The sequence below is a fragment of the Cibotium barometz genome, chromosome 12, assembly GCF_041138505.1.
Source record: "Cibotium barometz isolate CiBa-2024 chromosome 12, ASM4113850v1, whole genome shotgun sequence".
Classification (NCBI taxonomy): Eukaryota; Viridiplantae; Streptophyta; class Polypodiopsida; order Cyatheales; family Cibotiaceae; genus Cibotium; species Cibotium barometz.
Window position 1 is genome coordinate 46,652,088 of NC_141057.1, and position 12,409 is coordinate 46,664,496.

Consider the following 12,409-nt stretch of genomic DNA (forward strand, 5'->3'; position numbering starts at 1 on the left):
AAAATTTTTGCATGAAGCAAAATTCATGCAACCTCATCATTTTCCATCTTCTTAATCAAGAAAATAAAAAACTCCAAAAATTTCAAAAAAAATCCAAGAAAGTGGATCAAAATCAAAGCTCTCATACCAATTGAAATGGAGTAATCATAAAGCTCAGATTAAGAACAAATCATCATGGATTAATACAAGATTAAAGATAATCTCATACAATAGCCATGATGCCTAAGTGAGTTAACCTCCCACCAAGAGGATGGCTATCAAGCTTGCCATGAGCCCTAGACCATGAGTGGCATCTCCAAGAAAGGAGCCAAGATTACATGTAAGTGTCCAAGATATGAATGATAAAGATTCCTATAATGAACCCAAGGCCCTATTTATAGTAGCCTTGCCCATGGCCCATTATTTACATATTTTGGACCTTAGTTTTGCTACATTACGTTTCCCATAATTGAAATGGTTTACAATAGTCTTTCACATAGTAGAGATGTCCAATGAGGCCACACACCGAAAAGGTGTGTTTGGATGGTGCTATTAGCTTTCAAATGTGACCATAGATAGCCCATAAACATGTCCGTAGAGACATAGATACATATTGCCAAGCAACCAAAGTGGTTGCAGGAGTAAACATGTGGATAGGCATGTATCTAGTCGTGGACTAAGAGTGGTACTCTCATTAGTGCATGTCACTCTTGATTTTCTAATAGTGCATAGACGCTATACATCACATAGATATTCTCTATGTGGAAATCATCTTCGGTGCAAGATGTGTAAATGGTTCTTAGAAGAACGTAATAACTTTTGGAGAGAGGAAAGTATAGCTGTCTTTAAACTCTGTGGTCAATTGAAGTTTACCACATTATAGAACAATTTGCCTAAAAACTTGTAACAATTGCGCAAATTTGTGTAAACGGTTCTTGGAAGAACTCAAAAACTTTTGGAGAGAGGAAAGTGTAGCTTTCCTTGAACTCTGTGGCCAATTGAACTTTACCACATTATAGAGCAATTTGCCTAAAGACTTGTACAGTTGCGCAAATTTGTTGAATTAAAGTCCATGTAGTTTCTAACCACAAGAGGAGAACATCTTTGATGTCATAGAACATGCAAAGGAATTCCTTGAATATCGGAGCACATTCATTATGAAGTTCTTGAGGATTTGAGGACTTCTGGCGTATACTAAAGACATGATGTTTTTCGATGCCTCAACAGCAATTTGTGTTTTATTAACATCTTTCATAGTTGCAAGTGGCAACTATGGTTTGGTGTTCCACATGAAACACGAGTGTTGTTTCCTTGGTCATAGTACTTAAGGACAATATGTGTTGTGTCTTACTTTCCTTGTCGTAGTGCTTAGGGAAGCTACTAACGTAGATGACCATATGGTCTACACATAGACACTGTTTACAACTTTCTAAACTGTTTTCACAGATGAAAACTCTTCTTGAAGGGAAAAGTAAAAAGGTTAATATTTAACCAACTAATAAAATGTGAAAACATCTGAGTTTGAAAGACTCAATCAAAGATCTCTATAAACTATATGGCATGATCAAAGATCACTCTAAGTAAGAGTGAGGTCAACCATCCGTAGATTGATGGTGATCAAATTAAAAACCCGACGAGATTCTAGAGCATATGCTTGTGCATAGATGAATAATCTATAGTGAAGAGGAGTACCTCTCACCTTTGGAATATGTTTTTTGTTACTCATGACTAGATTTGCTCCATTTACATTGTTTTATGGACTCAAGTCTACATCTCTTACGGCCATAAAGCTATGCAAGGAGAAGAGTCAACAAGTTAGTAGCATAGCATGGTAGTGTAGTCTACAAATATTTAGTAGCATAGTCTACAAATGGTTGGTAGCGTAGTATACAAACTTGAGTTGCTGGAGAGCTCTCGAGTACACCTAGTTTTTCATGTCAATGTCATGTGAAAACAATGTATCACCAAGACAACATAGTTTGTCTTAAAGTTGTGTCCTTGGAGTTACCGCACTTCCACATGAACCAAGGAGAATTCTAGGTTCAAAGACTGGAACACGAGGTGTACTGTGTACCGATGAGAAATTGTTAAGTGAAAGGATTGCTCAAAAAAGGTGAGAACAACTATATATTCTTACCAACACCTTTCCCCAATTTGTTTACGCGGACGAAAGCTCTTTAGAAGGGGGGCTAATGTAACGTAGCTTGTAACAGCACGTGGGAGCTCGACCGAATGCGAAGTCCATATGCCGGAGTGCAATGGCAAGTGCATCCGGGATCTGGAAGTGAGGGCGCCCAAGTTGAAGCACTTGGGTGGCCGAGCAAGCTTATGGGCGGACAGGACTCTATAAGTGCCCGTGAGTGTGGTGTTATCCATATTCTCCTCTATGGCTGGGTGGTGACTAGAGCTCCTTGCCCTCTTTGGCTATGGTGATGTAACACCATTTAATATGTCCCAAGAATCTGCTCAATTGTTTAGTATTATGCAATGTTTGCAATCGAACAATAATGATCACATTCCGAGGATCCACTACTACCCCATCTTCTGAAACAATGCGGCCAAGCAAGGCTCCATTGCTTACTACAAAAGCACATTTTGCTGGATTGAAACTCAATCTAGTTTCACAGCGTCTCTACAAACACAACATCAAGGGTTGGAGATCTACGAACACCTTCCAAAGACATTGAAGTCATCCACAAAGACCCTCATCCACTTACCATTCTTCTTAGAGCTTGCTATTCTTTGTAGGAACAATGACAATTGGAGACACCCAATTAGCTTTGTCAATCGAATAAATGAAACCTACTTTAAGCAATTTATCAATTTCTTCTTTTACTTGCCGGGCACAATTCGGATTCATCTGTTACCTCTGCTAGCCAAATGGGAACTACTTCTTCCTCAAAAGCTGGGATCAATGCCCTTCAGATATTTGCATAACTTTAAGCAAACACATCTTTGTATCCTGACTACGACAATTCCTACCAATTGTTGTCTCCGTTCCTCTATAAGTTTGGCGCTTGCCCGGACCATTTGAGGGTTATGAACATCTACGTTCATTTCGAACAATTCAGCTTCTTGCACTACTCTTCTGCATGTTCCTCTGCTACTGTTGCTGCTGCTTCTGCTACTACTACTCTTGCACATTGCTGCTGCTACTAACCTATGCTAGCCTCCTAATATTCTCAAGCAATATAATACATTACAGACAAACTCTTTCTATACTAAGACATGCAACTGCAAAATGTGCATGCAAAACCAGATAACTTTTTATTTAACTTGGAATTCCTACATCTCTCAGCTTTTTCATACCAGCCTAAAACATGCAAATGATCACTGCCACTCAACCCAATGCCACCCATCGCTTGATACTTCAGATGTTGCTATGCATGGATGAACAGTAAGGAAATGGCGGCATGCCACAAACTGCCATGTGGGGTGTTTCCATTTCCTTCATAGTAGTAGCACAGTGAAGATGACTACGATGTACACAAAATTGCAATGTAAACCGAAAAATGAATCCATTTGCTCCATTATATACCTAGTCAATCAAACTCCGTCACCACATCAGTATTCACCCCATTCATAATGCATAAGGGCCCATCACATCTGTTCTATGTCTGACTAATGCATATTCCATACATCACTCATTTTTGTTAGTCGCTTCCACCACACATTCAAGTCACTTCAAATCTGTCATTTAAATCCAATATTACGGAAAGAAAAAAAACCATTCCCTGCACACAAACCTCAAGACCTGAATTCATCATCATGCATTCTTCACTACATCTGCAAAACTATCACTAAGATTGCCAAAACCTAAATTGTTCAAATCTCTCGTAGCACGTTGCTGTCTTTCTTAAGAACTTAAGTAAGATTTGTGTAAGCCAATCGTTAACATCTCTCTGATTCATATGGTACACCATAACAGTGGATCAAAATTGATGACTGAATGTCTCCATCAGATTGGCCCAATCTAGTTCAACCATCAGGACATCACCTGAGCCACTGACCACACCAATAACTCAGGTCTTTGTAGAGTTTTGGCAAGGAAGCTCACCTTCGAAAGCTTATTCAGGTGAGCTGCACCGTAGCAAAAGCACCATTCCTTGCTCTGCAAACAACACAACTTTGTAACACCACCAATAGGAAACTCTAGTTCAAACACGAGAGAGAGAGAGAGAGAGAGAGAGAGAGAGAGAATCATGACTCTCATCTGCTCCTCCAACCTGCAAAGCTCAACAAAAAGTACGTTCTGAAATGCATTCAGCTTACATACCAATGCCCCCTGCACCTGAATAAAGAAGCATGAGGACATGCTTTTCTGCACAAGTGGGAAAGACGCAACACCACGGGCACAGGGCCCATATGCAGGAAGCTCCAATATTAGTCCTATGATTGCGCACCATCAAAGTGGAGACGTGCTTGGCTTAGGGCATAGATTGACACAATGCACTCTTAGCTCCTGGTTACTCGAAGGTGAAGCTGTGCATTCCCATAGAGGCCACAAAAAGAAGAGGGGAGAAAAGATGAGGTGCAGTAAGATAATTAGATGCACTCTTAATCCACCGATTGCTTGGCCAGCAAGCCTTGGGCCTGCGATCCGCCACTTCGCACAATGCTCCGGTGACAACTTTTGCATGAAAGATTGCACTTGAGACTCCATTTACTCGTACACCTCAAAAAAGTGTTTACAATAGTAAGCCTGGGTAAAAGTTTCCCAACCAATTGCTGTCTAGTACAAAGTAGTATTAATGCGCTTGCAGACCTTGTTGAAGAACTGCATTTCCCACACGAGATCCCTTCCCCTTCCCTCAGTTACTAGAGGCTCCCAATGATAATACCTGATTTGAAGAGAGCAATTTATCCTGTTCAAATATAACAATGTGAATGCCTAAAACATCTGAATTTCATGCACACTTTTGACCATGGCTCTAACCACCACCCACCCCCCCCCCTCTCCCAAACTCCACTTGCTGATTCATACACAGGCATGTGTGCATGAGTTCCTATACTATTTGCCCATTTTTGGGTGTAATTTCAAGCATAGATCCAAACAACCAAGTCCAATGGAACAAAAATTCGAGACAACAAAAGCTGAGCCGGCTTCAGGAGAGCACACAAATCACAAACAAATAATCACTTCAGCAAGAAGAAGACTTGAAAGGCTTAATAAAAGACAATTTATTGTGTTTATGACCCCAAATTTGCTCACTTACAACTGCTACACATTTTGTGAACTTAATTCGAGATACATCAAGATATTGTATAAATCTACAAAGAGGGAAACTGCAAGTCATAGGAGTTTAAGATCCCGACAGACTGAAGCTTCCACCTCTTGGCTTTTGATGGCCTATCCACAGAACTTATAAATGACCTTTAAATTCTCGGTTCACCTGGAAGCTATCTTGACCTTTGTGAATGGTGAGAGGAAATATTTCCACCCAAAAAGAAAACTCCCCACAGTTGATGTAGCACTTAATTAGCAATAAAGGGTCAGGCATATCCAGGCAAAAGTCTAAATAGCAAAGCGAGCAGACCATAATAGCAAAACTTATAGTTTGGCTAGTGCTGGTCTGTTTGTTAGACGCCGTAGAGATCAAGCAGAAGCCTGTTCAACATTGTAAACCACTAGACAAAGCATACCCTTGGGCAAGCGTAAACATATATCAAAACCCTGGCAAGTGGAAGAAATCTGGTGTTCCTCCAAACAAGACTTCTGAAACTTGCTCCCAATCATATGGGTACCTCACATTAACCACATTGCCAAGCCCTTCATCCTCGTCTTCTGTCGCTGATCTGTCCCTGGTTTGGCTATCCTGTAAGACCATAAGCTCCTCTGCAGAAAACTGCGAATTGTCTTGCCCTTGTGGATGGTCAGGCTCACGAAATCTCTGATGCCAGCCCATGGCAATGGCTGTGCCTTCTTCTCCATTGGCTAGGTGTCCTGGCTCCTGGTACCTATGATGGCCATTGAGCCTGTGATACAAACCTATGGGAAGCCCTGATTGAGGGTCCTTTACAGCTTCTGAGCTTGCTTGAGATGGATCAGATGCCACTTCAGAGATCTGTCCACTGTTTGATTGGGCTTGATCCAATCCTCCCAACCCATGGCGGCGCTTACAACCCTCATATGGTGCATCCTTTTGCTGCTGCAAACTCTCAACTGGCAATGTATGACCGTGGCCCCCATTAAAATGAGTAAAATTCCTCACATCCATGTAGTTGAAATGGGGTAGAGCAATGCCGGAAGTGGCATAATCACCTGTATAATGGCTATCTGCTGCGGAATCTAAGCACCTGAAATTGCCTGAGGTAGGGTATGCCAAGAGCGATGAACTAGGGTTTGCTAAGGTTTCATCAATGGCCCCATCCGCAGAGGAGCTAGGGCTAGCCTGCAGCAAAGGGGCAGGGTTAGCACTGTAGGCAAACCCATCGGAGCTAGGTTTTGCAAGGGCATGCGATGCGTTAGGGATTGTTAGGATTTCACCAAAAATCTCATCAGGAGAGGACAAGGAGAGTATGTCTTTCACCTGCTTCGGCAGCTTCGATTTCTTGTTCTTCCGCAGACCACCGCCAACAGGCACACTTCTAAGGGATCCCCCAGCAGTCCAGTAGCGCTTGCAATTCTTGCAGAAATGACGGGGCTGCGCAGTGCTGTAGTTATTGTAGTAGCAAAACTTCGTCTCCAGCGAATTGCAGCGAGGGCACTTTAGAATTTCAGGCGGGTGAGGCTCAGATAGCTCGCAGGACAACATCTCTGCGCAAGCCGCACAGAAAAGCAGAAACGCAAACCCTAGACGGGGAGAAAAAGAAAAACCCTAGAAAGCAAAGAGGGCAGATAAGAAAGCCCTAAAAAGCGCAGAAAACACAAAATCAGATCAGATCGCTAATATGCCCCAAAAAAAAAAAAGCAAGACCGAAAAAGCACAGGGTAAAAAGCACCTGGACAAGCCCCTAAGAGCCTCAGCTTCTCTGAGATGACGAGAATGCAATGTCGGAAAAGGGTAGGACCAGAAGCTTAGAAAAAGCAAACTGCTGTGCAGTTCATCTCGCCATGGAAGCTGAGATGAGCGAAGCTTCGAGAAGAAGACAACAATGTGCTCACACAGATAAACAATAGAAAAGAACACAACACAGGCCTCTCTCTCTCAACCATCCGATGCACAGTCTCAATTCATCCCAGCCGTCTAGTACCCCCTCTCATCATCTACATTCGTGTCGGTGTGGCCTATCTTCCTCCACGTCATCAACTCGCTCATCATGGGCCTTGGGTTCTCCCCCTTGAAGGTGGTAAAAAGGGGGGGGGGGGTGCAAGTTCTTTTTTTTTAATTATCAATAATAAGTTTTTTGGTGGGGTCTAAGTTCTTTTTTTTAATTATCAATAATAAGTTTTTTTGGGGGGAGGGGGGGGGTCTAAGTTCTAACCTCTCTGAATTATATGCAGTGCCAACTCATATTATTTCGATGAATGGAATGCATAGTATAACCTAATCATTTTGTGACATCGGCGATCTTCGCATTCGGCCCAATTTATCAAACTACAGTGTATTCTAATGGATGGAGATTTGTGCATGAGCATGTTCAAGGAGGGTGATAGGCACACACATCTCATGCACAGACAACATGGTTCGGTTGCAAGATTTGAAATTGGGACATGTGCACACAAATGAGCAATATTACTAGGATTTATATGAGGTATTTTTTAAAAACCCTTCTGGATTTTGAGATCTCAACAAAACTTTCTTACACAAGTACTACAAACTTGCCTCTTCTCATAGAAACAACCCTTTGTAATTTTCGTGTGGAAAGAAAGAGCACTCCCTTTGAGCTCTCATGTTATCCATCTATTAACTGAAAATTCCAAGTGGTTGAGAAGCTAACCCGTGGAGCAACCGCCAGAATCTTTGTTGAACTGCCAACTATGCATGGTGATTCTTAAAGTCATTAGCATTTTATTTGTCTTTGACTCACTCACTCACACTTGCGTTCTTGAATGCACATACCATTGCGGTTACTTTATGTGTGTAAAAAAACACATAAATTGAACGCGATATATATGCTATTCCAAATAGTGCCGCAGCATCACGGGTGCCATACTAGTCTTTTTTAACCCCTCCAAGGACAACCTTGTTTAAGTATAGCACCATTTTATAGTGGAATATTATGAAAAGATAGCCTTGGTTATCAAGTGGAGCACAATCAAAAAAAACTTGCAAGGTAAAATGGTGGAATTTAGTACTAAGCAATTGCAGGTAATGAAGGATTATAAGTCATGACATACTAATGTGCAAGGGTGTGTCCACACGGAATGTGACCACACGAGAGAGAGAGAAGCACATACACCCACATGGCATAATCTCATTGGTGTAGGCATTCCCATGCAGAATGGCTAAACCTTGGAACAAAAATGTCTTAAGACAAGATTTGAGACAAAGCATGCGGTGAAGGTAGAAGATCCTGCAGTGAATCAAAAGCAGATTGCCTCGCAACCAAGCTTTTGCTGTTGAGAGCTACAATGTGCTGGTGCTTGATGCGTGCTGAACTAGATGTCGTTGTTGTATGCTACTGCCATTTACAGCTACTCTCAGAAGTTTTCGACTCCTTTTAAGCTTCAAAAACTCTGCAGATTCAATGGCAATCTCTCTCTCTCTCCACACAGATTGTAAAGAATCGACTGCCCACCACAAGGGATTACTCTTTCATTCTCACTTCATTAACTACTTATCAAAGGGCAAGGAGAACGCAAGGAGAAACGGAGACGGAAGAGGACACCCTAAACTAACTGCTAAGACCAGGCTCTAATACCAAGAGTGGATTGTAGGAACCTAGGGAGGATCGTAGTAAATCCTAATCATGGTTAGAAAATGTATACAATCCACACTTTATTAAGGTTAAGAACACCTCATTAAGACTTTTAAAAACACAATTAAAAGCCTGAAGGAATTCACACTCTCGTTGCATTAATCATTCTCGAACTCAAACCACACCCTATATAGCTAATAGGAGCTACCTATCTCCACACAAATGAGTGGCTCACAACATGCCAACCAGTGTCCCATAAGCTGCCCACTTTACCACATCATGGAGATAGTGGGTGGTTCACATGAGCACCAGTGACAATCAATGGTTGTTGCTAACTAGCTTTTATGAAGGAGATTCTGTGTGTATGGCGTGAAGAATTCTCTTTAGGTTAATGTAGAGGACTAATTAGATGCAAGCTCAAAATTGTAGAGCCACTCCTAGCTATGTTAGGCTAGACGTTGGATTGCATCCCAACAGACTGAATTAACTAAGGCCAAGAGGAACTGAGAACGGAGAAATTTCCTTATGGGCAAGGCCTTCCTCCTCATGGACAAAGCGAATCCCAGAACCCTTGAACGTCCCGGATGAGATCATTCTCCACCGAGGATGATCTTGGAAGTGGTATATGAACCGACATTCAGCAAAATGTCACACGCGTTCCAATCAAGAAAATCGTGTCATACTACACCCAAGTCAATATGGGTGGGTGCAACTTCAGTTTTGAGGGTCTTCTCATAATCAAATGTAGATTTTGGTCACACATACAATCTAGTTTTTTAAAAATTAGGCCAAGAAATAAAAAACCGCCACGGCACGCGGGAAGCCTAGACAAGGAAATTTGTCCAGGCTTCCCGTGCGCGCTCTAGCGGGTTTTTATACCCCTGGCCTTGCTTTTTAAAAACTAGACTCTATGTCAGCTCAAAATCAAAATCTACATCTAATACCTAGAAGGTCACCATGCTAGGGAAACCAAGTGGTGTTTATTCTTATTGTTTTGATTTCCTCAAATCTTGAATCCAAAAATCATAAAATTTGACAGCATTTGAATATTCATGAATACTCTATAAATAGCATAAGAAGAACATGAATACAATTTAATGCAAGACAAGATTGAGCACTACACAACATTGAGCAAAAGACAAAATTGCAAAACTAATCAAAAGACAAGATTGAGCACTACACAACACTGAGAAAAACAAAAGATTGAGAAAAAGGTAATTTTTATTACTTAAGAGATAATTACAAAGGTTTCTAGTTCTCTGGTTCAAATTTCCTTAAGTGACATTGAAGAGGATACAGAAGCATTCCTTGAAATTGATGTTTTTGGGGCCATGGATCGAGCCGAGGATATGACTTTGTAATATTCATCTATTTTAGTATACATATGCAAGGTTTCACTACTGTCTCATCGTCGACACTCTTGCACAACATCTTTTATTGGTAATTTAATCCCTTGTGGTGTAGAAATATTAGTATTTTTATTTTTCACATTGAAATACACATTTTTAATATTGCAAATGAGCTCAAAAGGACCAAATCTCGTAATTTTAATTGTAAATATGACCACCCTTGTTTATTTTTTTTCCTATATTATTAATGGCACACATACAGGTGCACATACTAGCACACATACCAGCACCCTTTACCATAATTTAACACTATAGATACCAATGCCTATCGTTTGCGTCGTCGGTATCTGACCATCGGTAACCCAACGATATGTAGTAGTGTTCCCATCTCTTTCTTATGCAAATTTCTCATCTCTTTCTTGTAATTGCAATGCCCTTTTTATTCACATCTTATCTATACTTTCTCATCTCACTCCATATATTTTAAGCCTTAATCGTTGATGACACCTCCAAAATCCTATCTTTATGTCATGATAAACACACGTGTCTTTCATGGTTAACCACTTAATAGTTGATGACACCTCCAAAATCCTATCCTTATGTCATGATAAACACATGTGTCTTTCATGGTTAACCACTTTAGGGTAACTAAAACCTTATATAATTCTAGTAGTAATCGCTCATTAGATAAGATATGATCTCTATCAAATTGCATGGATTTAAAGGCTTTAGTGAAAAGAACATGACCATGGCGATAACATAAGTCACCTCATTGTTGTGATATTGGTCTTAATCACAACATAAGTAGACACATTACGCTCACAAGCATAATACCAAAAGTGTTATATATTGACCTTAATCAAAAATTGCATTGATTTAAAGGCCTTAGTGAAAAGAGCATGACTATAGTGACAACATAATGATCACCTTATTGTTGCAATTATTGGTTTTAATCATAACATAAGAAAACACACTATGATCAAACACTAAAAGTGTCATGTAAACCATGCCTTACAACATTATCTAAGATCTCTCCATTACTTGTACCAACACAATTAAACTGAATAAATTCAATATTAACATATAAAAGATAATAAAACTAAAGGCAAAACTATAAGATATCGTGTATCTATAACATGTTTTAAAGGAGAAGAATTCATCTTTTTGTGGAAGAGGAAAAAAGGTGATCCCGAAAGACATGCAACTTGGCATGCAACAATAGAGCACCTTGGAGCAGAGCTTGGTGTGGGTAACAAGTAAGTTTCCCAATGGTAAATTCCATTTTCATTCTAGCTAAGACCAAGGTGGGAAGTAATATCTTTGGTGTCATTGCCAAGGAACGCCTTGTTTTCTAGTTTGCTGTTTTAGCACACTTGAGGTGCATTTTACAATAGTGTGAGTGAGTATGTGTGTGTGCAGAAAAGAAGTGTTTTTTATGTTGATTTTTTTTCCAAAAAAGTTATTTTCTTTTGCATTAAAGGGGGTGAAGACCATGGAATGTTGTGGGGAAAATCTTGTCAATTGGTGTTTTTGTTTGATTTTGCTTTTGATTTCTTTCATTATTATGAAGGGATACGAGTTGTCTTTAGATTGGTCTTAACATTTCATATAGTATCCACATAGGTTAATATATGCTTAGAATGCATCATTTTTTTTAAATATAATTTGGTTATTCTTTAACCTATTTTTTTAAATTGGTCAATGTCTCGCTGTTCTATATGATCAAGATCATCTATTTGCTCCCCTTTATCAAATGCACTTGGATCTCTATTAGAACTAGATGACCTTTCTTCCAAAAAGATCAATTTCAAGGAACGCTTTTGCATTCTCTTCACAATGTCACTTAAGGAATTTTGAACCAATTGGTCAATGTCTCGCTCTTCTTTATGATCAAGATCGTCTATTTGCTCCCCTTTATGGGATGTACTTGGATCTCTATTAGAACTTGATGACCTTGCTTCCATATGCTCTTGAATCTATCCCTCGGGCCTAGTATCCACAGCTACTATATTAATCACAAATTGGCTCTTGGATTTCAACATCAACTCAACTCTATCATTTAGCTCTTGAGTTTCAACAATATCAACTTCATCATTGTGATTCTCTGGTTCTTCTTCTAGTTGTTCGCTTTCAAAAATGTGTTTGCCTACGAGAAGTAACTTGGACTACAAACAACCATCTTGGATCCTTCCGATATGCTTTAAAGATGACTTGCTCTCACAATGTTCTGGTATCACAAAGGTGTCCCTCTAGTCGGTCCAAAACTTCATGGAGTCAAC

The 12,409-nt window shown here is 40.1% G+C and overlaps 1 protein-coding gene across 2 annotated transcripts; it reads right to left on the minus strand.

The window, feature by feature from the left end:
* Window positions 1–5,149: 5,149 nt before the first annotated feature.
* On the minus strand, window positions 5,150–7,142 carry LOC147633492 (uncharacterized). Of its 2 annotated transcripts, XM_086806581.1 has the most exons (3): window positions 6,922–7,124; window positions 6,510–6,828; window positions 5,150–6,371 (listed from the first exon to the last, which is right to left on the minus strand). In XM_086806581.1, the coding sequence occupies exons 2-3, from the start codon at window positions 6,732–6,734 to the stop codon at window positions 5,646–5,648; spliced, it is 951 nt and encodes a 316-aa protein (XP_086662707.1). In that variant the 5' UTR covers window positions 6,735–6,828; window positions 6,922–7,124; the 3' UTR covers window positions 5,150–5,645. The 2 variants fall into 2 exon arrangements, with proteins under 2 accessions (XP_086662707.1, XP_086662706.1); XM_086806580.1 differs by having other exon boundaries at window positions 6,510–7,142.
* Window positions 7,143–12,409: the final 5,267 nt, after the last annotated feature.